The sequence below is a fragment of the Oncorhynchus keta genome, chromosome 34 (genome assembly GCF_023373465.1).
Source record: "Oncorhynchus keta strain PuntledgeMale-10-30-2019 chromosome 34, Oket_V2, whole genome shotgun sequence".
NCBI classification, from domain to species: domain Eukaryota; kingdom Metazoa; phylum Chordata; class Actinopteri; order Salmoniformes; family Salmonidae; genus Oncorhynchus; species Oncorhynchus keta.
Genome location: NC_068454.1, coordinates 72,477,529 through 72,504,435, shown reverse-complemented (window position 1 = coordinate 72,504,435; position 26,907 = coordinate 72,477,529). Strand labels below are relative to the sequence as shown.

Here is a 26,907-nt window from a genome sequence, read left to right as displayed (position 1 = left end):
CTTAATTTGGGCATGTTTTTCATCCAAGCTAGTCAAATACTGCCTCCTATCCCAAAGAAGTTAAGAAGTCAGAACCCAGAATCGAACAGTCCCTTGTATTGAACATATTACTCCATACTGTTCAACAATACATACACTTGGAAATTACTTTTAAATGGACAAACAATACAAAATAAAACATGATTAACATTCACAGTTAGGCTTATGGCCTCTGTTCTACACTCTTATTTCCGTCTCATCACACAACAGAATTCCATTCCAGCTGAAGCTGTTGGCTTTCTCTACTTCAGCTGGAGCTGCTTTTCCACTTTTTCTTTCTCGTTCTTAAGAGAGTGATAGCACAAGACTTGGAAAGCCGAAAATAAACACAAAACAACAGCATTAACAATGTGTTAAGCTATGCATAATTATATATGCATGAAAAACAAAGTCTGAGACCATGGCAATTCCCACTCTCTCTCTTCACCTGACTCTATGCCTCTAGGATACTTTTCTGCTGGATTCCACAAAATTGAAAGCCCTAAAAAGCCTCCTCATGCTTTCGCCCAGTCTTCCCCTTTCCCGGCCCTAGGTTCTGAGAGGTGTTCCCAAGCCATGTCATTTTCACTTTGTTCCCCATCTCCTCCATTGGGGAACAAATCAACGCTACATCCTCTTGAGGTAACTCAGCACTGTATAGACTTTTACATCAATGCCTTCAAAATGTTGTTTAGAGTACAATTACCCCACCATCTATCCTTTCATATGATGCATTAATCAATAAAGCAGCTAACCCAACCCAACTATGATGTTTAAAGTAGCTCCCTGACCCAACCCATCTACATGTCTACAGTGGAATCTAGTCTCTCTCTCTCTTTCTCTCTTTAGCTCTGCTTCCTCTGTCATGGCGTCTTCAAGTTCACCCATTATGCAGTTGGACCTCACTTCCTGTGAGATCTGTGAACCCACCGAGGAGAGACATGCCGATCTTTACCGCTACATGTGCTGTAAGGAGTACTGTGCGTAGACCAGACCAACACTGTCCCAACACCCCTGCCTGGTGTATCTTGATGTACACTCAATCTCCAGAATTCAGCCCGTGGCCCTTGGTTATCTCCTGCTTCTCATGTGCTGCTTTCTCCTGAGGATATACACACTGCAACACATTGGTTATTTCCTGACAACATAGACTCCCCCTTATGGCAAGATCACTAATTTGTTCCATTTGAATAACAGCCCCCGGTACGCCCATCAGTCTCCCAGTTACCAGCTACCCAGCCATTTGGCATGAGTCCTCATAAACTGATATCCCAACAATGCTACTAAAGTAACCCCTGCTACTACTAACATGGCCCATGACTATAGCCTCCTTCAATTACTGTCCCTACAGCGACTGCCGTGAGAATAACTACTGCATGGAATCTGTCAAGTGTTCGCCTATTAGAAATTGGGAAAGAGATTAATGAGTTGGAAAAATATCCAACCTAACAAAACTGAATCACGTGTTTCCTGAAAGTTTACCTTATTGTCTGAAATGCCACCACTATCTTCTACTCTCACCATGATCTGGGTATGTGTAATGTTTAGCTGTAGTTTAACCTCATAATAGTCCCTGTATTGTGCACAGTTAGCCGTCCTCCCTCTCCTATGAGCCATCTCCTGTAACAATATACATAGTCTCTGGGAATAATACCCCTCTATCATTTTCAACATTAGTTCATACTCCCTTGTTTTACTGGCGACCTCTCGGAAGAGTTACCCGATCAGGGAGTTGGCACCCTAATCCATCGGAGAATCCCACCAACAATCCAGCAGTCCCAATCTGGTGAAATTTGTATCGAAAAAATGAATTCAACAAATCACATATCAAAATCCATTTGGAGTAACTGTCATCCCTATTTAACATATACAGTGGGGCAAAAAAAGTTTCTAGTCAGCCACAAATTGTGCAAGTTCTCCCACTTAAAGGCCTGTAATCATAGGTACACTTCAACTATGACAGACAAAATTAGAAAAAGAAATCCAGAAAATCACATTGTAGGATTTTTTATGAATTTATTTGCAAATTATGGTGGAAAATAAGTATTTGGTCACCTACAAACAAGCAAGATTTCTGGCTCTCACAGACCTGTAACTTCTTCTTTAAGAGGCTCCTCTGTCCTCCACTCGTTACCTGTATTAATGGCACCTGTTTGAACTTGTTATCAGTATAAAAGACACCTGTCCACAACCTCAGTCACACTCCAAACTCCACTATGGCCAAGACCAAAGAGCTGTCAAAGGACTCCATAAACAAAATTGTAGACTTGCACCAGGCTGGGAATACTGAATCTGCAATAGGTAAGCAGCTTGGTTTGAAGAAATCAACTGTGGGAGCAATTATTAGGAAATGGAAGACATACAAGACCACTGATAATCTCCCTTGATCTGGGGCTCCACGCAAGATCTCACCCCGTGGGGTCAAAATGATCACAAGAACGGTGAGTAAATATTCCAGAACCACACGGGGGGACCTAGGGAATGACCTAAAGAGAGCTGGGACCAGAGTAACAAAGCCTACCATCAGTAACACACTACGCCGCCAGGGACTCAAATCCTGCAGTGCCAGACGTGTCCCCCTGCTTAAGCCAGTACATGTCCAGGCCCGTCTGAAGTTTGCTAGAGAGCATTTGGATGATCCAGAAGAAGATTGGGAGAATGTCATATGGTCAGATGAAATCAAAATATATTTTTTTGGTAAAAACTCAACTCGTCGTGTTTGGAGGACAAAGAATGCTGAGTTGCATCCAAAGAACACCATACCTACTGTGAAGCATGGGGGTGGAAACATCATGCTTTGGGGCTGTTTTTCCGCAAAGGGACCAGGACGACTGGTAAAGGAAAGAATGAATGGGGCCATATATCGTGAGATTTTGAATGAAAACCTCCTTCCATCAGCAAGGGCATTGAAGATGAAACGTCGAACAAAGTATATTTGTATATTTACCCAAAAACCAGGAACCCGAGGGAACCGATTATTTTCCCTTCGAACCCATGATTCGCATCGTGACTCAAAAACATGTTAAATCAAGAATAACCAATCAACTTAGAATTACAACTCTTGATAACTCAATAAGGAAATAATAGTATCTCATAAACCAATGGTAAAATAGAATAGAAACGGGTATTTCTCATTCATTTTATAGTTAAGACACTAACAGCTTACAGACGGTAGGCAATTAAGGTCACAGTTATGAAAACAGAAAACTAAAGATGCCTTTCTACTGACTCTGAAAAACACCAAAAGAAAGATGCCCAGGGTCCCTGCTCATCTGCGTGAACGTGCCTTAGGCAAGCTGCAAGGAGCTGCAATGAGGACTGTATATGTGGCTAGGGCAATAAATTGCAATGTCCGTACTGTGACACGCCTAAGACAGCGCTACAAGGAGACAGAGCGGCCAGCTGATTTTCCTCGCAGTGGCAGACCACGTGTAACAACACCTGCACAGAATTGGTACATCCGAACATCACACCTGCGGGACAGGTACAGGACGGCAACAACAACTGCCCGAGTTACACCAGGAACGCACAATCCCTCCATCAGTGCTCAGACTGTCCGTAATAGGCTGTGAGAAGCTGGACTGAGGGCTTGGAGGCCTGTTGTAAGGCAGGTATCACCAGATATCACGGCAACAACGTTGCCTATGGGCACAAACCCACCATCGCAGGACCAGACGGGACTGGCAAAAAGTGCTCTTCACTGATGAGCCACGGTTTTGTCTTACCGGGAGATGATGGTCGGATTCGCGTTTATAGTCGAAGGAATGAGATTTACACCGAGGCCTGTACTCTGGAGCGGGATTGATTTGGAGGTGGAAGGTCCGTCATGGTCTGGGGCAGGGTGTCTCATCGGACTGAGCTTGTCATTGCAGGCAATCGCAAACGCTCCGCGTTAGAGGGAAGACATCCTCCTCCCTCGTGGTACCCTTCCTGCAGGCTCATCCTGACATTGTCCCTCCAGTATGACTATGCCACCAGCCATAATGCTCGTTCTGTGAGTGATTTCCTGCAAGACAGGAATGTCCGTGTTCTGCCATGGCCAGCGAAGAGCCCGGATCTCAATCTCTTTGAGCACGTCCGGGACCTGTTGGATCGGAGGGTGAGGGCTAGGGCCATTCCCCCCAGAAATGTCTTGCAGGTGCCTTGGTGGAAGAGTGGGTTAACATCTCACAGCAAGAACTGGCAAATCTGGTGCAGTCCATATGAGGAGGAGGTACACTGCAGTACTTAAATACAGCTGGTGGCCACACCAGATACTGACTTACTTTTGATTTTGACCCCCCTTTGTTCAGGGACACATTATTCCATTTCTGTTATTAACATGCCTATGGAACTTGTTCAGTTTGTCTCAGCTGTTGGTACAAATGTTATGTTCATACAAATATTTACAGTTTGTTTGCTGAAAATAAATGCAGTTGACAGTGAGAGGACATTTCTTTTTTTGCTGAGATTAAATTAATTTGCATATCACGTGTGGCAGATATAATCAGCCATCCTCATCCCCTGCCAGTCCTCACCTGCTTCTCTCCGTCCGCTCTTCACACGCGTCTATTCCTCCGTCAGTTTGAAAATAAATTAGATATTTGTGATGGCAAGTGGGGATGCAGACCCTTAGTCTTCTGTTTAGATTTGTACTTGTGTTATGTTGGAGCAGCACGCAACACGAGCAATGTTTATAATTTCATCGCCTGTTATAACCAAGAGCACAGATCAGTTCACTGTCATGCAGCCTCTTATTGTCGGAGAGGGAAAATGGACAGGCATGCTTGCAACCTCACAGCAAAGAAATTGGCTTGTCTCTAGCCCATACGGTTCCAAAAATATGACCCATATTACCAGAGATGCCTTTTTTATTTGTATCAGGATTCGCGCATTTTATATATCACAAACCATGACACGGGCCACAAACCATGACACGGGCCGTTTTGAACAAACCCAGGGTTGCTAATTATTGATTTGACATCAACTAACATTGTTCAGTCATGTTACCTAGCTAGCTAACAACCTGGTAACTTGACAGTAGGTGTTGGCAAATTTGATTGGTACACAAAGAAAGGAAATGGGTCTCCTACTCATGAGATGTGCTTCATATAGGTCTAATGTAAACCTAAACTATATCAAAAATCTTTCTTTCTGGTGCTCCTTAAATTCTGTTTGGTGCCTAATGTTTTTTAAGTTGGTCTCAGTGTGTGTGTTTGTGGGAGAGAGTGTTTATGAGAGTGAGGGAGATTGTGTGTGTGTCAACTGAAGAGTTAAGGTTTCATGCCCTCCTTACTGACACAATGACATGCAGATCATTATGCATGTAGAGCACAGGAGGTTGGTGGCACCTTAATTGGGGAGAACAGGCTTGTGCTAATGGCTGGAGCGGAATTAGTGGAATGGTATCAAACACATGGTTTCTATGTGTTTGATGCCATTCTATTTGTGATGTTCCAGACATTATTATGAGCCGTCCTCCCTTCAGCATCCTCCACTGATGTATATTCCTTCCTCCCATTCCTCCAGCCATATCACAGGCAGAGCTTTGCAAATATGAGCAAATCAGCCATTCTATGCAGTATTCTATTAGTTCAATTTGTTGTATTAAGTGAAAGTGTGAATTTCAGTGACATGTTTTTGGAGAAAGTTTAGAAAAGCTTCCAGGAGATGCTAGACCACTGAATCTCGGTATTGTGATACTTCGCCTGGTATCATCACAGTAAGCACAGTAGTTTCCAATAGAGAACTAGTATGAAAGGTCAAATGAATTACGTGGGTGATTCTCAAAATAGTTATTTAACGTAATGGCCTGATGTAATTTTCTGCCTAATGGAGTTCTGCTTCCTTGCTTTGTCCTTTTGCTGTCAGGGTTACCCAGAAACACATATAATAACAAAGTTTCCCATCTTTTGTTTTATAGTTGGGTTTATTTTATTTCTTCCAGGTATGAAGAGGTTGACCTTTGCTCTCAGGAAAATGTCTCTCACATTTTTTGTTTGTTTTCCTTGGAATTGGCGCCATATGAGAGGGGCATGTGGGTGCCGATAGGATGCAAGGGGAGAGAGTAGCTCTGTTTAGGAAGCATGGGGAGTGAGTAGCTCTTTTTTTTTTACCGACAAAACTGTTATATGTAGAAGCCAGACAACAGTTTAAATTAAGCCTGTAAAATCGATAGATCAAGTACCTGGGAGAGAGTGAGTGGTAATCTGTGAATATCAGCGAACCAATCAGTTGGTAAAGCGACGCCGCGACACAACCATGGCTTCCCTCAGAGGAAAAGACCAGGAACAACTTGGAGATGCAAATGAGAGAAATTAACGTCTAAAGGATATCCAGGAAAGTGTAGCTGAAAGGCTCTTGATGCTCACCAAAACAAACAGTTACAATCTGTGCTGAAAAAAGTAGATTTGTTTGAACAAGGAAGTAGTCTATCGTGTCAGATACGTACCAACAAGGCGTGTGTGAGCGAACAAGACGACAAAATGTGCCTTTTGGAAACAAAGCTGTTAACTTTGGAAGAGGAATTGAAAATACTGTAGAACGAGACGAAACACGAGATTATTGTCTATACTGGAAGACAAGGAAAAAGAAGCCCTTTCCAGCTATGTGGTCAAACTGATTTCAGAGGAACTTGTTAAGGGTATATCACCACTGGATCTGGAATGATGCCATTGGATCGGCGTGAAATAGAAGAACGCTAAATACCAGAGGTGGGACCAAGTCAAGTAAGTCGCAAGTAAGTCTCAAGTCTTAGCACTCAAGTCCCAAGTCAAGACAGGCAAGTCTCAAGTCCTGAACTTTGAGTTTCGAGTCCGAAAACAGTGATAATGTGCTCTTCACCAAATGTAATACCATTTCATATTTTTAACAAGAGTAATAGTTAGTATATTACATTTACACAAATCATGAATGCTTTTAACAAATATATAAATGTATTACTTTGCAAATAAACTTTATATTTCCATGGAAATACATGGGTAGCCATGAGAAAGTTATAAATAATGTACCTGTCGGCTATATTAGCTAAGACTTACCGTTCTTTGTGCAGCTTCAAATGTCGAACAAAGTTGAAGTTGTTGCGTCTCCGTCTGTAATTTTCTTCCCGCATGTTTTGCAAGTTGCAATCTGTTTTTTGTTGATACAGCGTAGTCTTTATATCCAAAAATAATAATTTGGGGTATCATCTTTCCAAGGGCTCCATCTGAATTCACCCGCCAACGTTCCTCTGCACTGCCACGCACAACTTTTTCTCAGCTGGCACAATTTGATTGATTGGCTGGTGTCAGATTCAAACTGTAATCTGTAAAATGAAGAGTTGACGTGCTGCACTCTTTTAATAGCATCATTTTTTATATTTGGGCTTGGGGAGGATATCAAGTCAGTTCCAGTCAAAGGGCTCAAGTCCAAGTTAAGTCACGAGTCATTGGTGTCAAAGTAGAGTTGCAAGTCGTCAGATTTGTGACTCGAGTCCAAGTCATGTGACTCGAGTCCACACCCCTGCTAAATACCCTTGCATGGTAATCTTCAAATTGTGGAACTATCAGACTAAAGTCAACATTCTGAATGCACAGGGGTTTAAGGGGATTAAAATCCACGGCCAATCCATTCGATTCATCCATGACCTGTCTGCTAGGCTGCGAAAAAGCACTACGAATTCATTCCGATCAGACCGCCACTGGAAAAAAGTGAAATCTAAACTCATCTACGATTCCTGGCAATGCTGTGATTATGGAAGGGAAAGCAAATAATGGAATTCACAAGTGCAGATGAGGCCCTGGACACGCTGGAAGAATCCCTTCCTGTTGGAGAGACCCCTTGTCTGAGTAAAGGAAGAAGCGGGAAAAGGTGTTAAACAGTAGGCTACATACAAGGATGTCTAGGACCAGCACATTGTAAATTGAGACATTATTATTATTATTATCCCCTCCCAATACAATCTATACACTACCTTCCCCAAGTAATTCTTCTTCTATATGAAGTAACGATAGAAGTAACCGATGCCAATGGGCCACATGGACATTGAAAAGACAATTCAAAGGGGGGAACACCCCTTCACTTCTACATTTTGTTGTTACAAGGTGGGATTACAATGGATTTAGTTGTCGCCTACTCAGAATCTATTCTACTTTGAAAGAGTATTTGAACTTTATTTTTTTATTATAAAAAATAACATCTTGGTAATAAAATTATCTTGATTAAGTATTCAACCCCCTTAGTCAATACGTGTTATAATCACCTTTTGGCAGTGATTACAGCTGTGAGTCTGAGTAAATCTCCAACTAAGAGTTTTTTTAACACCTGGATTGTACAGTATTTGCACATTATTCTTTAAATTCGTCAAGCTCTGCCAAGTTCGTTGTTGATCAATGCTAGACAGCCATTCAAGTCTTGCATAGATTTAAGTCAAAGCTAACTAGGTCACTCAAACATTCAACGTCGTCTTGGTAAGCAACTCCAGTGTATATTTCGCCTTGTGTTTTCGGTTATTGTCCTGCTGAAAGATGAATTTGTCTCTCAGTATCTGTTAGAATGCAGACCTGAACTCCCTAGTCCTTGCAGATGACAAGCATACCCATAGCATGATGCAGCCACCACCATGCTTGAAAATATGAAAAGTGGTACTCTGTGATGTGTTGTTGGATTTGCCACAAACATAATGCTTTGTATTCAGCGATGGTGGAACAAGTACTCAATTGTTATACTTGAGATAAAGTAAAGATACCTTAATAGAAAATTACTCAAGTGAAAGTAATATATATATTTATATATTTTTTGTTTACCTTTATTTAACCAGGCAAGTCAGTTAAGAACAAATTCTTATTTACAATGACGGCCTGGGAACAGTGGGTTAACTGCTTGGTCAGAGGCAGAATGACAGATTTGTACATTGTCAGCTAAGGGGTTTGAACTTGCAACCTTCCGGTTACTAGTCCAACGCTCTAACCACTAGGCTACTCTGCCGCCCCCGACTAATTGAGTAATAGTCTAAAAGTATTTGGTTTTAAATATAGTTAGGTATCAAGAGTAAAAGTTTAAATCATTGCAAATTCCTTATATTAAGCAAACCAGACAGCACAATTTTCTTGTAATTTAAAAAAAAAAATGTATTTACGGATAGCCAGGGCACACTCTCTCTCTCAGATATAATTTACAAACAAAGGATTTGTGTTTAGTGAGTCCGCCAGAGACCGTAGTCATGACCAGGGATGTTCTCTTAATAACTACTTGAGTTGGATAATTTTCCTGTCCTACTAAGCATTCAAAATGTAGCGAGTATTTTGGGTTGTCAGGGGAAAAGTTTTGAGTAAAAAGTATATCTTTAGGAATGTAGTGAAGTAAAAGTTGTCAAAAATATAAATAGTGAAGTGCAGATACTGAAAAAAAATACTATTTAAGTAGTACTTTAAAGTATTTTTTTACAAAAGTACTTTACACCACTGGTATTCAAGACAAAGTTAATTTCTTAGTCAAATTCTTTGCAGTTTTACTTTAGCGCCTTACTGCAAACAGGATGTATGTTTTGGAGTATTTTTAGCTTACTACTTTTCACTCTGTCAATTAGGTTAATATTGTGGAGGGACTACAATATTGATCCACCTCAGTTTTCTTCTATCACAGCCATTAAACTCTTTAACTGTTTAAAAAAAGTCACGATTGGCATCATGGTGAAATTCCTGAGCGGTTTCCTTCCTCTCTGGCAACTTTATAGTGACTGGGTGTATTGGTACACCAGCCAAACTGTAATTAATAACTTCACCATGCTCAAAGGGATATTCAATTCATGCTTCTTTTTTTTAACCCATCTAGCAATAGGTGACCACCTTTGTGAGGCATTGGAAAACCTCCCTGGTCTTTGTGGTTGATTCTGTGTTTGAAATTCACTGCTCAACTGAGCGACCTTACAGATAATTTGTGTGTGTATGTGGTTCAGAGATTTTAAAGAATCATGTTAAACACTATTATTGCACAATGTTAGTCCATACAACTTATTATGCGACATGTTAACTCTTTCCTGCAGCTAAATGACCAAATCACTGTCTTGTGGCCTCATGGTCGAACGTTAATAATATTTAAATGAATAAACATTATTTTAAAAAGACCGCCGAAAATGCGGTATTTCTATGTCTTTCGTTATTTTAATATTTTATGATGTGTATATAAAGTGTAGTATATGGAATCAAACTCAATTTAATACATTTCAACTCTCTGACATGGTACTGGTTTATTTGGCTTTTTTAAAGCCCATGACTATGTGTGTGAGGTGTATACTTTTGTTTAAAAGTAAACTGGGGAAAAAATGTAAACGTGAGTTACAGTTCATATAAGGAAATCAGTCAATTGAAAAAAGAGGCCCTAATCTTTGGATTTCACATGACTGGGGATACATACAGTGCCTTGCGAAAGTATTCGGCCCCCTTGAACTTTGCGACCTTTTGCCACATTTCAGGCTTCAAACATAAAGATATAAAACTGTATTTTTTTGTGAAGAATCAACAACAAGTGGGACACAATCATGAAGTGGAACGACATTTATTGGATATTTCAAACTTTTTTAACAAATCAAAAACTGAAAAATTGGGCGTGCAAAATTATTCAGCCCCCTTAAGTTAATACTTTGTAGCGCCACCTTTTGCTGCGATTAAAGCTGTAAGTCGCTTGGGGTATGTCTCTATCAGTTTTGCACATCGAGAGACTGAAATTTTTTCCCATTCCTCCTTGCAAAACAGCTCGAGCTCAGAGAGGTTGGATGGAGAGCATTTGTGAACAGCAGTTTTCAGTTCTTTCCACAGATTCTCGATTGGATTCAGGTCTGGACTTTGACATGGCCATTCTAACACCTGGATATGTTTATTTTTGAACCCTTCCATTGTAGATTTTGCTTTATGTTTTGGATCATTGTCTTGTTGGAAGACAAATCTCCGTCCCAGTCTCAGGTCTTTTGCAGACTCCATCAGGTTTTCTTCCAGAATGGTCCTGTATTTGGCTCCATCCATCTTCCCATCAATTTTAACCATCTTCCCTGTCCCTGCTGAAGAAAAGCAGGCCCAAACCATGATGCTGCCACCACCATGTTTGACAGTGGGGATGGTGTGTTCAGGGTGATGAGCTGTGTTGCTTTTACGCCAAACATAACGTTTTGCATTGTTGCCAAAAAGTTCAATTTTGGTTTCATCTGACCAGAGCACCTTCTTCCACATGTTTGGTGTGTCTCCCAGGTGGCTTGTGGCAAACTTTAAACAACACTTTTTATGGATATCTTTAAGAAATGGCTTTCTTCTTGCCACTCTTCCATAAAGGCCAGATTTGTGCAATATACGACTGATTGTTGTCCTATGGACAGAGTCTCCCACCTCAGCTGTAGATCTCTGCAGTTCATCCAGAGTGATCATGGGCCTCTTGGCTGCATCTCTGATCAGTCTTCTCCTTGTATGAGCTGAAAGTTTAGAGGGACGGCCAGGTCTTGGTAGATTTGCAGTGGTCTGATACTCCTTCCATTTCAATATTATCGCTTGCACAGTGCCCCTTGGGATGTTTAAAGCTTGGGAAATATTTTTGTATCCAAATCCGGCTTTACACTTCTTCACAACAGTATCTCCGACCTGCCTGGTGTGTTCCTTGTTCTTCATGATGCTCTCTGCGCTTTTAACGGACCTCTGAGACTACCACAGTGCAGGTGCATTTATACGGAGACTTGATTACACACAGGTGGATTGTATTTATCATCATTAGTCATTTAGGTCAACATTGGATCATTCATAGATCCTCACTGAACTTCTGGAGAGAGTTTGCTGCACTGAAAGTAAAGGGGCTGAATAATTTTGCACGTCCAATTTTGCAGTTTTTGATTTGTTAAAAAAGTTTGAAATATCCAATAAATGTCGTTCCACTTCATGATTGTGTCCCACTTGTTGTTGATTCTTCACAAAAAAATACAGTTTTATATCTTTGTTTGAAGCCTGAAATGTGGCAAAAGGTCGCAAAGTTCAAGGGGGCCGAATACTTTCGCAAGGCACTGTATATGCATCTGTTGGTCACTGATGCCTTAAATAAAATGATAGGGGCGTGGATCAGAAAACCAGTCAGTGTCTGGTGTGAACACCATTTGCCTCATGCAGTGCGACACATCTCCTTCGTATAGAGTTCAGTCTGTTGATTGTGGATTGTTGTCCCACACTTCAATTTCTGTGCAAACCTGCTAGATCTTGGCGGAACTGGAACGCACGTCACGTACACGTCAATCCAGAGCATTCCAAATATGTTTAATGGGCGACATGTCTGGTGAGTATGCAGGCCATGGAAGAACTAATTGAGGCGTCACTACAGACCCGGGTTCGATCCCAGGCCCAGGGGAGGGTTTGGCAGAGCGGGATGTCCTTGTCCCATCACTAGCGACTCCTAGTGGCGGGCCAGGCACATGCATGCTGACTTCGGTCGCCAGTTGTACAGTGTTTCCTCTGACACATTGATGCAGCTGGCTTCTGGGTTAAGCGAGCAGTGCAGCTTGGCCCGGTCGTGTGTCGGAGAATGTATGACTCTCGTCCTTTGCCTCTCCCGAGTCCATACGAGAGTTGTTGTAACTACCAATTTGGATATCACGAAAAAGGGGAGAAAAAAAGGGTTTAAAAGTATAAATAAATAAAAGATTACCAAGAAATGCTGTGTGAAACTGACTGCAGTGGGCTAAATCAACGGTTGAGCAAATGTTTACTCCTGAACCTATTTAGGCTTGCCATAACAATTGGGTTGAATACTTATTGACTAAAGAAATTTCAGCTTTCCATTTTCAATTAGTAAAAAATGTAGAAGTACACAATTTCCCTTTTACATTAAGGAGTATTGTTTGTAGGCCCGTGACAAATTGAATACATTTTAAATTCAGGTTGTAACAACAAAATGTGGAGAAAGTCCAGGGGTGTAAATATTTTCTGAAGGCACTGTATCTCTATTAAGGCTAACCCCATTAAATGGACTGGTTGATTGTTTTGTCAATGGGTTGTTGGTCGACTGAGCATTCTTTAGTCGAACAGTCCCACATGTATGTATTTCTTCATGGTGCACAAGCCGGCTGTCTAATTCGCGCCTATCTCAGTGGACTGCTCCATTGCCGAGGCCATGAGGATGGCACAGCCCATAAATCCAAAACGTGCTACTGAAATTATAAATGTTTATATTATGTAACAATAATGGTGCAACGCTAATAAATAGAATATTATATAACAATTGCGCATTCTCCCGCGATGGATAGTGGTTCTGATACATAATCTTCAGTGCGCCGTTGAATTGGCGCCTTTCCCCCTATATGTTGCTATGTGCATAATAGCAAAGTTAATCAGCATGTTGTTGTTGAGAACAATGCGGAGGAGGCAGCAGCTGAATGAGGAGACGAGGAAACAGGTCTTGCCTTAATTGTCGTAAGAAAATTGAGGGGAAACACCAACTTAATTTATGAATAGCCTAACTGTTAAACATGCCTGGTTTTATGAATTATCCATATACAGTACCAGTCAAGTTTTTTAACACCGACTCATTCAAGGGTTTTTATTTTATTGTTCCTATTTTCTAGATTGTAAAAATAATAGTGAAGATGTCAAAACTATTAAATAACACATGGAATCATGTAGTAAACATACAAATTAAAATATATTTGAGATTCTTCAAAGTAGCCACCCTTTGCCTTGATGACAGCTTTGCTCACTCTTGGCACTTTCAAGTTTCTTTTTCACATCCATTTTGCTGTCATGTGTTCGGTGTTTTAGAACCAATTTATTGATGTGATTATGATAGGCTATAGGCCAGGCCCTATTGGTCACATGCTTACATGTTTCACTTAAAGAGAGCAAGGGTCGAGGGAATGTTTTTCCTTAACAAATGTAGATATTTCAGTAACAGAACTTTTCAGTTTAGAAACAAGTAAGAAATTAAATCGCTGTTATTATGTTGCAGCTTTGGCACAGACAGCGCAATAAACACTTGCTGTGGTGTCTGTTTGCTGCACCAGGGAGGAGAGACTTGCTGTCATTTGTTATAAATGTTTTTACTCAGTGTGGCCAATGGGCTCCCTCCCTCATGAGTAATTTGTCTTAATTATTTAATCAAACTGTGCTTAAAGCGTCAGACAAGCTCAGTGCATATAGTGGATTTTACTCAAATTATAGTGTGTCTATATTTGAAAAATGTGTTTTACAATTTTGATTGGTCTAAAGAACAGACGACGACTATCTGGGACAGCCCAAATCTGAGTTTATCACATGCTGTTATCTCCCATGATTTTGATGTAGTGGAATGGTTCTGATGGTTGTCTGTCCCTCTCCTCCCCTCCAGGTGACCTGTATGAGATTCTGTCCAGCCTGCCAGAGAGTGTGGCGTATTCCTGCCGGCCCTGCAGCCAGTCCCAGCCCAGCCCCTGGAGAGAGCTGCTCCACATGGAGCTGAGAGCCGGGGTAGAGAAGGTGCTGGCCTGCCTGCTCACCTCCACTCTCACCCAGCACCTCATCACCTGCTCACAGGTGGGAGATATCAGGCCGTACAATGCTTCTTGTCACAGGATGCTAAATGAGACCAGATGCGCAAGCTGAAAATAGCAGCAGGCTTTAACACCTATCATGACTTGTCAAGTTTTGATGTGGCTTTTCTGAAGAAATAATTTCACAGAACGAGTGCAACGACTCTCTCCTCTCTTTTTAAAAGTTTATTAGCTGATATAGTCCTGTTCTCATGGGACTATTTGCCTGTTCATCTTGAAATGTTTCACATAAGTGCTTGTGTGGCTATATGTTCAGTGTTGTTTCTCTCTAACATACTAAATTTGTCCCTATTCCCCTCCTGTAGTGTGTGACCCAGGTTGACCCTGACAGTGGAGCGGAGGGCCAGCCAGCCTGTGACCTCCGTGCTGTGGGCAAGAAGTTTGACAAAGGCCTCTACACCACCCTGGTCAGTGTCTGTCTATATAGCATCTGAATTGGCAGGACAGGATCTCTTCTACATTGAAACTCTCATTTGAAGGAACATTTTCAAAGGAAGATGAATGAGTAGTGTCAGAAATATACAAACATAGTTATTTAGCTATGTCTGTTGATGTTGTAGAAATCGTTCCATGAAGATGTGGTGCAAGTGGTGCGGAGGCGTCTGGACCAGGAGGAGTCTCTCCCGGAGGATGAAAGGCCCACAGCCGTGGCCCGCTCCTACTACTTGAAGGTAATGCGGAGTACTCAGACAGCAACACTCTGGGAGGAAAACTCTTTACATAGGCAATTGTACAGTACAAATCAGAAGTATTTACTTGACCATGTAGCTACAAGCACAGTACTTTCAGTATGACAGAAAACAGTTGGATGAACTATAAGTTGTCTGCAATGTTATCACGTTTTTACTGTACTTTAGTTACATAACCACAACCTTTTTGTTCAAAGCACACACACACACGATAGTAAACGGATATACACTTGGCTGCACTTTGAACACAGCTGTTTACGCTCATCTTGCTTGAAACATTCTCAACTTATTTTGAAGTTATGTGTATAGACTGTACACTAGTTTAAATGTTTCATAAAATTCAATATCAGAAGTTAGACAACAGACACTTGAATACCCTCATCCTATCGCAATACATGGTCTGTACTCAGTCAGTGATATCAGTCCTCATTATATGTCTTGTGGTGTCTGTAGCTCCCTTCAGTAACCACGAGCACAACCGTTCCTTGATTTTAACTGCCGGCTTTATTCTGTAGTTTTAGTCAGAATTATCACCTTCCGTGAGAACTATAAAGTAAATGAAAATACAGTTAAGCACACTCTTACAGCCTTCTTATCTTACGAGTGACTTATTAGCTTGGTATAACTCTGAAGTGCTTACACACATAAACAGTTTAGCCGGAGCTATAACAGTATCAGATTAAACACATGAATAAAGGAAAAATACCTCATTGGCTGCTTATTACAGAAGGGAGGAAATCAAACTTCACACTTATTATTCCTGGCATGAATTCACACTTCATCCTTAATTATTATAACGTTACCATCATAACGTACACGCTTCAACTTTTACGAACTACACCTGATGACATGAAAACTTAGCTAACACAGCGCGGGATTGCCTTCCCTCCAAAGGTGTGTTGCTACAATACTGTCCCCGTTACAACAGTTATTAGCTACGTAGTTCCGCTTGTTTTTATCATTTCCCCGCATAGCGAACACGTAAACAATTCAAACAAAAAACGACAGACTTACTTACAGGTTACTTGTCAGTTACAGTGTCTGCTGTTCCAAATGGCTGTCTAGTTTGCAGAACAGTATGTGATTGGGAATGAGTTATGGGGCTCTGTAGGGCTGTGGTTCTGGTGGTCATCACTCCCCTGGTGATCATAGGTTCAAACTAAAGTCATAGAAGATAATTCAATCCAATAACATTTGCAATGTTTATTGGAAAGAAAAATGAACGACATGTTGTAAAATGACCAACAGAGGGAGTGTAGATTCACCCTCTCCTCACTGTTCTCTCTGTAGCTTCTGGAGGAGGTCTTCAACTGGTTCAACAGCCAGGACCCCAAAGTGTGGGACCCCCGATCCAAAGACCTTCCTATGTGAGTAGCAATCTTCTCCTTAAATCTCCTAGTTCAGGGTTTCTCAACTGGTGGCCCACAGTGATTTTATTTCCCACGCATAATAGAGAAATGTGGTTTTATACCAATTTAAGCAGGTTTTGAAATTATTGTTTTAGTCAAATTATTATATCTGTTTGGGGATCTTGCGATCATTTTGCAGTCAACAAATGATGTGTAATTATGTTCCGGCCCCCTGACCATCTGCTCAAGAGAAAATCGACCCGCATCTGAATCTAGTTGATGATCCCTGTCCTAGTCTGTTAAACCTAGTTTTTCTTATACTTGTGAACTCGGCGTACGATTAACCAAGGCTCTTAGAAGGTTATCTGTCTGGGAGTTATTTCTCAGACATTGGGATTTGGGGATTTAACACTTAGATATTGACTCATATGGGAAGATTTCAATGAAATTCCAGTTTAACGTTGGGTTGTGACATATTGCTTCACTACTTCCCTGCAGTGATTTATGCATTTTCCCATGAAGCAGCATAAGCCTACATTCAGTAGCGCAACTGATTATGTTTTCTGGTTTGCCACACATTTGTATGACACTCCTGTTGTTCACATCCTGCTGGGAAATGAGAAGTTGATTTGAATTGTACTGTCAACAATGACCTTAAAGTGGGGGAAAAGTCATTAAAATCCAATGTGACAGGAAGTTACAGAAGTTAGTCTTGTAATTATTTTCTTCTTCTGTATGTTAAAGCCAGGACAGTCCCCCTCCTCTCCCATACATTCCCAGTTCACATCTTTCCTTCCCTGCGACGGAGGACACAGAGTAGTGACTTCATTTAACTCATTGCAGGGTGATGCACAGAGTGGTAAAGGTAGAGTGGTAAGCTCAGGACTTGACCTGTCTGTCACCTTATCTTCTGGGGGAAAGATTGATTAATAAACATGAATTGTTTCTTAATGTAAATGAGTGTCATCATTAGAGTTATCTAGTTGTGAGCCACTGTCGCAGTTGTATTCCCAAAGTCAAATCCTAACTTGAGTAACTGTGTGCCCATGTAACTCAGATGTTTGCCTAAACAATCCAAATTTGTGTTTTGTGCTGGTGTCTGTAACACAGAACTTGACTTCCTCTTCTTTCATCTCCTCACCCCTCCATTTCTTCATCCATTCTCTTTCCCATTGCAGTGGGATGCTGTCCCATGCGGTTCAGCCCCCCACCACTGAGCATGTGTATGCCCAGTGGCGTGAGAGGGAGGAGCTAAGGTCCAGGGCCCCTCTAGGGAGCCTGCAGACGGAGAATGTACCACGCCTGGAGGTGAAACAAGAAGAGGTGCCTCACCCCACCACCCCACTGATCACAGAGCCAACCAGGGGTCTCCACTTTAGGAAAAACAGGGCTTTCAGGCTTAATAAACTCAAAGGTACTTTACACAACTGAGGGGATGAAAAACTAAAAATATTGAATCAACCAATTTCCTAAGGGAATTGTTTTGGTTTGATGTTTGGCATTTGTCCCTCAGGGAAAAGGGGAAGAGCCGGACGGCAATCCATGTCTGAGGGACGTCCATTCAAGTCTGAGGGACGGCTGTCCAAGGCTGACCTAGACACAGGGTGGTCCAAGGACGACGGGAGGCAATGCTCACTGTGCCAAAAGTATGGAGATGCTAAGTCCAATGTGAGTAAGACTGAAACTAGGTTTCAGAACACTTCTGAGCAGCATGGTGGAAGAAACACAAACCGCACTCTGACTTCAGAGCACTGAGCCTTCAAACCCTTTTTCAACATAACAGCCCTTGACTCACAGGAAATTAAGTCAACCAAAACCACACAGTAGGTAACCCATCAGTACTGTATTTCGAACCTCCTCCGTGTGTCCTTCAGGAGGCGGGCAGGCTGCTGTACCTGGGCCAGAACGAATGGGCTCACATCAACTGCTCCATGTGGTCCGCCGAGGTGTTCGAGGAGGACAATGGCTCTCTGATGCACGTGCACAGTGCCGTCGCTAGGGGGCGCTTCATGGTGAGGCTTCACTTTATTTGTGCAGTGACATTCTTGTTTTTCCAGCAGCTGTAATTTGTGTATCTTTGTCCACTGTCCATCATTTCTCTCAAACTCATTATCCACCCTTATTCTCTCCTCCTGGACTGATCTAACCTGTCTCCTTGTTTCCGCAGCGCTGTGAGCGCTGTAACCATACAGGTGCCACAGTGGGCTGCTGTCTGACCTCCTGCCAGAGCAACTACCACTTCATGTGTGCCCGCTCCCGCAACTGTGTATTCCAGGACGACAAGAAGGTCTACTGCTACAAACACAGAGACCTCATCAGTGGCAAGGTAAAGTCCTGGGACTACTCAGCAGTGGGACTGTTGTTTTTTGAAATATTTGAATGAGTTTCCTCACGCATGTGTACATTGTTCTTGTTCCATTGCAGATCATCACCGGCCAAGGGTTTGAGGTGAATCGGAGGATGTACGTGGACTTTGATGGGATCAGTCTTCGCAGGAAGTTCTTGACTGGACTCGAGCCAGAAAACATCAATTTGATGATTGGTATATTTGTAGCTCACTTGAGTATAAGTATAACAGGACTGGTCATGGGTTTTGCTCATCTAATCATAGTTATTTTCTGAATTCAGGCTCTTTGCAGATTGAAAATCTAGGTATGCTGACTGAGCTGTCTGCAAAGCAAGGAAAACTCTTCCCAGTGGGTTACCGGTAAGTAGCAGCAATTAATAATGAATGAGAAATTGGCATGTTTAGACTTGTTTTTTTATGACTTGCTTTCAACTCCTCCTCTCTGCAGGTGTTCTCGCTGGTACTGGAGCACGGTGAACCCACTGCGGCGATGCAAATACACGTGTACGATCCGTGAGGTCCGACCGCCGGTCCCTGAGAAACCTGCTGAAGAGATGCCTGACAAGGGAGAGAATAGCACTATAGCACACAGCCCCTGCGCCCAGTCAGGTGAGAGTCTTGGTAACACAACACTGCATCAAACAAAAATATAAGCGCAACAAGTAAAGTGTTGGTGCCATGTTTCATGAGCTGAAATTAAATATTATATCAATTTCTATACATACAAAAGCTTATTTAGCTCAAATTTTGTGCACTAATTTGTTTACTAATAATGTATAATCCATTCACCTGACAGGTGTGGCATATCAAGAAGCTGATTAAACAGCATGGCCATTACACAGGTGCACCTTGTGCTGGGAACAATAAAAGGCCACTCTAAAATGTGCATTTTTATCACACAACACAATACTACTAATGTCTCAAGTTTTGAGGGAGCGTGCAATTTGCATGCTGACTGCAGGAATGTCCACCAGACATGTTGCCAGAAAATGGAATGTTTAGTTCTCTACCATAAGCTGCCTCCAAAGTTGTTTTAGAGAATTTGGCAGTATGCCCAACCGACCTCACAACTGCAGATCACGTTGTATGGCCACGTGTGGGTGAGCGTTTTGCTGATGTTGTGAACCGAGTGCCCCATCGTGGCATGCGGGTATGGGCAGGCATAAGCTACGGACATCGAACACAATTGCATTTTATTGATGGCAATTTGAATGCACAGAGATACCATAACACGATCCCGTCGTGCCATTGTCGTGCCATTCACCCACCGCCATCACCTCATGTTTCAGAATGATAATGCACTGCCCCATGTCGCAAGTATCTGTACACAATTCCTGGAAGTTGAAAATGTTCCAGTTCTTCCATGGCCTTCGTACTCACCAGGCATGTCACTCCGTGAGCATGTTTGGGAAGCTCTGGATCGACGTGTACAACCGTGTGTTCCAGTTCCTGCCATTATTCAGCAACTTCATGCAGACATTTAAGTGGAGAGGGGACCACATTCCACAAGCCACAATCAACAGCTCGATGAACTCTATGTGAAGTAGATATTGCGCTTCATGAGGCAAAAATAGTGCTCACACCCAATACTTTTCTGATCCACGCCCCTACCTTTTTTTTTTTAAGGCATCTGTGACCAAAATATGCATATCTGTATTCCCAGTCATGTGAAATCCATAGATTAGAGCCTAATGCATTTAAATAGCCAGATTGACTTATGAACTGTCATTCAATGAAATTTTTGATATTGTTGAATGTTGCGTTGCTATTTATGTTCAGTATACATATTAATGTGACTGTTGGCTTTCTTACACTGCAACGTGGATATTAGCAAGACTTAGACGTGGCATAGGAAACAGAGTTGTTGTTGCTTCACCTCTAGAATCTGATGCCCAAGAGGTTGACGTGGCACATTCCCGACCCACTACTCCCAGCTTCTCAGCTCCACTCCCTAAACCTGACCATGGGGCAAGGCCCAAAATCAGGAGACCAGCTGGAGGACTGTTCCGGCCTCTACCCTCCCCAGGTAACTGTTCCGTGGTTGGCTAATGTTGTTTTCTAATAAAAAAAGACAATTGTCAGGTTTTGAGTGATTTCTAGATATTACCCAGAAATCAGTTGTCTCACTGCTATCTGATTTTCCTCTGCAGGAGCAACCAAGTCCAAACCCCACCACATCCTGACCATCAGTGACTTGGAGGAGACACGCAGGCCTCGTCGCCACAGCCCCCACTCCCAAACCCGCAGGGACATGTCCTCCCCACCCCTGGGCTCTCCAACTGGATCGGGACTAATCACCCTCCGCACTGGGGGCTCCATGCATCCCAAGGCCTCCGTACCCACCTCTCTGTTGTTTCCAATCGGTGCTACTGATATCCTCCTGACCTCTGCCCGTCCTGTCGGAGGTCGAAGTGCTTCCTCTGCCCGATGCCCCGGGAACATGACTCACTCTACCTCAGGACTCTTTCCCCAGCCACCGTGGGAAGACAGTGTGGGCAGCTTCCCTTGCCTGTCCCTCTCACCAACCGTCCAGCACTCCCCTAGACCCAGACTGTCTTTTGACCTGAACCAGTCAGACTCAGTGGAGGTACCACACAACTTCCTGGCTTCCCCAGAACCGGAGGATAACCCTGCACCTAACAGCGCCTCACCACTTAGGGGCTCTTTCACACAATTCCACGAGGACTCTGACGTGGCCCTGGTCTCCGAGTTGAAGACTGAGCTTGAGATTGAGGAGACGCTAGTGAATGAGGGAGTGGCCATGAACTGTGGTGCACAGATAGACGTGGAGGGCGACGACAACCAAGAGGAGTTCTGGGAGCCCGAGGTTCGCAAGAGGAAGACCCGTACAGCCCTGACCCGCTCAGCTGCATCCACCAGGCAAGACTGGGGAAACACTTCCTCTGATGAGGACATGGAGCACTATTTTGACTTCTCGCACACTGTGGTCAGTCGCACAGGCGCCAGGGACCCACCCCAGGCTCCTGCCTCTCCCTCTTCAAGATCTATCCCTCAGCTGGACGGTGTGGATGATGGGACTGAGAGTGATGCCAGCGTGACAACTACAGATGGGGCTCAGAAACTGAAGAGTGCCAGTCAAGTTCAGAACCCAGCTCAAACACATGTTCTGCCTGAAGTAAAAATTACAACAAATGGTCTAAGTGCAGACCCTGGAAGCCCTGTCCCAGATCAGTCACCCCTTCGCAACCCTTTCAAGTCTACAACCAGAGTTTTCCTCCCCGCTACAAAACCTCCCCCAGCGTATAGACCCCATGATCCATCCAAAGCCTTTAATGCCACACAACTAGCTAGGACTGAATTGGACAGTGTGACCCTTGCGCCAACTGAGATCTCAGCAGAAGCTCGAAGACCAGCTGCAGTGGACCCTTCCACAACATACAGCCCTGCTGATGTGAATACTACTCCCCTGCAGTTATACACCTTCCCAACTCCTGTAGAGCAAAATAACTCAGTCCCCTCCTTAGACTCCCACAAACCAGTGCTGATTACACCCCTTCAAGGAACTCTGCTGGACTTTGTCCATACTAAGGTGCCTGATACGGTCTACCCAGAGGATTTATTTCAAGTTTCCGGTCTGGACTTTGTCCCTGGGGCTCCACTTGTTCTTGAAAGGTGTGATCCTCCCTCTCCCAGCACTTGTTTCACTGAGCTGGTCCCTGTCCAGGTTGATGCTCCCATGGAAACCCATCAGCCTCAAGACCCAAAAGACCTCTTCTTGGATTCTAACAGCGGCCACTTTGTATCGCCCACAGATGGATCTTCCATTTACATGAACCACTTGACAGAGAGTTCACGAGTTCCCTCGTTGAGCAGTAGTCAGGGCACCCTGTTGGAGCTTCTTCAACCCTCTTCTCTTATCTCCTCGGACTTCCCTAACCCCAGCGTAGCACAGATGAACCCTTTACAAATGAGTCCCTCTGTGCAGTCCTCTTTGCCTGGCTTTAACCCTTCAAGGCCACCTCTCAGTAGCATCTCGCTACAACCCCTGACATCCTCCCAAGGGTCAACAGTCTTGCCGCCCATGGAGACCTTTTGTACCAAATTATCAGCACCTATTCAAGACAGTGCACTTCCACATTTGTCCTCTCAAATTGATCCCATTTTATCTGCAACATCAAGCGTCAGGCTCCCATCTTATGGATCTGTCTCTCTGCCTATATTCTCCACACAATCCCAGGCCATGGTCTCCACAGCTATTACCATTGTATCCTCCTCTCCCTCCGTATCCTCTCTCTCCGATGCTCTATCCACCCAGTGTCACCCCATGCTCTCTTCGCTTCAGCCCTCCTCTGCCCCTGTGATGATTAACGGATACAGCTCCACGTCTCTGCAGAAGGAAGCTGCCCTGGGACACACCATCTCCATCAACTTCTCCACCCCCAGGCCGCCACTGGAGCCCCAACAGCCGCTGTTAACTCAGGGACTACCTGGCCACGCTATCCTTACTGTGAAGGAAGTGGGTGGTCCTAACGTGGACCCTACACCTCACGTTCTACTGGTCAACCGCCTGGGCCAGATCTTTGTGAAGAACCCAGAGAGCAACACCTTCCAGCTTCCCAGTCAGAGCTGTCCCTCCTATAATTGTGTCACTCAGATAGCCAGCCTCCTTCAGAGCAATGCCCTGTCTGCCACCTTGGCAGCAGCTGGTACAATGTCCACCCCAGTTACAGGGACTGCCATGCCAACCCATGTCCCTAAGATGGCCACACCTGTGGTTCAGAACCCAGGTACCATCACTCAACTGCTCACTCATAACAGCAATGGGACAGTGGCAGCAACTGCGGTCAAGAAACCCAGGAAGAACGCAAGCGTATCTGCAGATGGAGCTATACCAGGGATGAAGAAACCCAGAAAGAAGAAAGAACCTTCCACAACTTCTAAGAGAGAGAAGTCTGACAAAGCTGCAGACCTGTTTGAGTTTGCTGGTCAGGACGGGAGTTCCTCCATGACCAAGACTGAGAGCGCCCAAGCCATCATCAACCAAGCCATGGCCAGTAACTACACCCCCAACCGGACCGGTCCGCGCATACTGAGTCCCTCCACATTCCGTAACAACCCTTCCCTGAAATCTGTGGTCCTGCCCCCAGGACTACTCATCGAACCCGAGCCCGCAGCCCCCACACTGTCTGTTTCAACACCCCGCCCTTCTCGCGCCCATGTCCGTATGAAGAGGGTGTCCTCCCTTTCAGATCGCATTGGTGCCACAAAGAAGTCCAAGACAGACTTCCTAGAGCCAGAGCCCCCTAGTGCTAAGGAGGACCTGTCGGTACCCAAAGACAGCTTTGCTGCTGTCTCCAGCAGGGCTGGGGGTGTTCGCATTAAAACCCCAACGGTGAAAGGTGTGTTGGACCTGGACAAGCTAAAGGAGGAGCACTTGAGTGACTCTGAAAGCACAAGGTTAGTCTTTTGGAACTTTTCAGGGCAGTGATCTAATGAAATGAGTAATGAGACAAAATGTACAAATATTATTTCCAATGAATAATACAAGAATAGTCATGCCTTTATGTTTAATGGCCAGTGAGTCTCCTGTAGAGTTCTGTTTTAATTTAAAAGTGATTAAGTTGCTACATCTGCAACTATGCTCAAAAGTCAGATTCATATTGAAATATTATTTATTTTCAAATTGTCACGTCGCTCATGTTTCCAGTGTGGGCCTCTTCTCTTTAGTGTCGATAAGATCATGTCTGGCTATTTTTAACCTTACTCTTAACTCTTCCTCTCCCTACTAGTAACTTAAAGTATGATATGACAAATGGAACAAGGCGTTTTACTCCTGAAATAGAACTGTCGATAGGCTATGTAGAGGTCAGTAACTATAAAGAGCAGGTCATGCATAGAAACCTTTTTTGAAGTCATAACTGAGATTTTCATTGTCACCACTCATTTACCAATCTACAATACAGCTCCTAGTTTGCACGATGCTCTCCAATTGTCATCACTGCATTTCTGCCCTAAAGTGTGTATCTAATACAGTGAGTGATATTCAGCCTGTATCCAGTCGATTTCAGTGTTTCTCTTGTTATATTCCTCACAGGCCAGGGCCTTGGGACCGCCTGTCTATACCTCGATTTGGGGGGGACATGGGTAAACAGAACTGGGACACAGTGGGCCGCAGTGCCCTGACTGACTGGAACAAATACTCAGGTACTTATATGTGTAATGGTACCGTATGAACAGTATGCCTGTATGACGATGACTTGGAGGATGATGACTGATGATACTTCTTATACCTGTAAACAAGTGTGCCTGATTTGAAAATAGCCTGTGGTATTTCCATCCTGCCAGGTGCTGTATCGTGCTCAGATGATGAGCTGCTGCCATCAGACGAGGACGATGAGTGTCCCCCCAGCCGAGACCAGCCCCACCTTCGCTTCGAAATCAAAAGCGATGACGGCTTCAGTGTGGAGGCAGACAGCATAGAGGGTGAGGTTTCAGGGAGGAAAGGGCAAATTAATAGACTGCATGTGTCTTATTTGTGAAGTGTTCGTTTAGAAATTATTACATTTCCCAACACTCAAGGCAATGATTTCTGTACAAATACCCACTATTTCTACATGTGACTAAACATAAGATTATGAAAAATACTTGTTCTCATACTTGGCTAGAATTAACTTGTGTAATAAACCATCTAGCACAAAATGTAGGCTAATTTCCATATGTATTACATTTGTGTGTTATGCTGTGTTACTCACGTCTTACTCTTCTCTCTCTATTTCTTTGCCCCCTCCTTTCCCTCCTCAGTTGCCTGGAGGGCAGTGATAGACTGTGTCCAGGAGGCGCGGGCAGGGGCAAGGCTTAGGCAGCTGTCCTTCTCTGGGATGACAGGTGTCCGTATGCTGGGCCTGCTCCACGACACGGTGGTCTTCTTGGTGGAGCAGCTCCAGGGGGCCCGCCGCTGCCATAGCCACGCCTTCCGCTTCTTTAAACAGATCAGCCAAGAGGAGGACCTGCCTGTCAACCCCTCTGGATGTGCCCGCTCTGAGGTCTACCTCAGGTCAGTGTCCCTGTGTTCTGTTCACTTCAGGGGCCCTGGAAGTTAAATATAGAAATGATAAGGGAAGTCATTATTTTGGAGTGTAATTTGTAAATTGGGTCCGAGTTGTCTTACAGATTCATCTTACATATATTGTCAACATTTCACCAACACTTCCTCTGTATTATGAGTAGGGTTGCAAAGGGTCGGAAACATTCCGGTAGATTTCTGGAAATTGCCCATGGGAGTTTTTTTGGGAACATTTTTTGTGGGATACACAAGGCAATTCTAGGTTTTGTGACATATTTTGGTTAAACTATCTCCAATTCAATGCAATTGCAAATCTCTGCATGCACAGTGCATTCTACCATCACGTGCAGTCCACTCTTCCATTACATGTACAGCTGATTCTCAAGATCTTGCACACTAATGAGATGCTATTGTGCCCACACTACTACACTGTCTGAGTCAAGGACAACATGCTTTCTGGTAAGATTTGATTGTGTAAATATTTGTATTAACATAAGATTCAACAACAGACATAAACTGAACAAGTTCCACAGACATGTGCCTAACAGAAATGGAATAAAGTGTCCCTGAACATAGATGGGGTCAAAATCAAAAGTAACAGTCAGTATCTGGTGTGGCCACCAGCTGCATTAAGTACTGCAGTGCATCTCCTCATGGACTGCACCAGATTGCCCTTATTCTTGCTGTGAGATGTTTCCCCACTCTTCCACCAAGGCACCTGCAAGACATTTCTTGGGGAATGGCCCTGGGCCTGGGCCTCACCCTCCGATCCAACAGGTCCCAGATGTGCTCAATGGGATTGAGATCCGGGCTCTTCGCTGGCCATGGCAGAACACTGACATTCCTGTCTTGCAGGAAATCATGCACAGAACGAGCAGTATGGCTGGTGGAATTGTCATGCTGGAGGGTCATGTCAGGATGAGCCTGCAGGAAGGGTACCACATGAGGGAGGAGGATATCTTCCCTTTAACGCG

General features: G+C 43.6%; 1 protein-coding gene across 5 annotated transcripts in view; it reads left to right on the top strand.

The window, feature by feature from the left end:
• Nucleotides 1-26,907, top strand: part of LOC118367807 (histone-lysine N-methyltransferase 2A-like) — a 76,541-nt gene that overhangs the window by 29,095 nt on the left and 20,539 nt on the right. For all 5 annotated transcript variants that reach the window (XM_052494665.1, XM_052494664.1, XM_052494667.1 and 2 more), the window contains 16 exons: nucleotides 14,323-14,507; nucleotides 14,830-14,931; nucleotides 15,085-15,195; nucleotides 16,504-16,580; nucleotides 17,741-17,976; nucleotides 18,076-18,230; nucleotides 18,437-18,574; nucleotides 18,730-18,888; nucleotides 18,987-19,104; nucleotides 19,191-19,269; nucleotides 19,358-19,518; nucleotides 20,792-20,935; nucleotides 21,060-24,327; nucleotides 24,965-25,074; nucleotides 25,216-25,353; nucleotides 25,672-25,924. In XM_052494665.1, coding sequence (XP_052350625.1) covers nucleotides 14,323-14,507; nucleotides 14,830-14,931; nucleotides 15,085-15,195; nucleotides 16,504-16,580; nucleotides 17,741-17,976; nucleotides 18,076-18,230; nucleotides 18,437-18,574; nucleotides 18,730-18,888; nucleotides 18,987-19,104; nucleotides 19,191-19,269; nucleotides 19,358-19,518; nucleotides 20,792-20,935; nucleotides 21,060-24,327; nucleotides 24,965-25,074; nucleotides 25,216-25,353; nucleotides 25,672-25,924 — 5,434 coding nt within the window. The remainder of the gene's footprint in view (nucleotides 1-14,322; nucleotides 14,508-14,829; nucleotides 14,932-15,084; nucleotides 15,196-16,503; nucleotides 16,581-17,740; nucleotides 17,977-18,075; nucleotides 18,231-18,436; nucleotides 18,575-18,729; nucleotides 18,889-18,986; nucleotides 19,105-19,190; nucleotides 19,270-19,357; nucleotides 19,519-20,791; nucleotides 20,936-21,059; nucleotides 24,328-24,964; nucleotides 25,075-25,215; nucleotides 25,354-25,671; nucleotides 25,925-26,907) is intronic.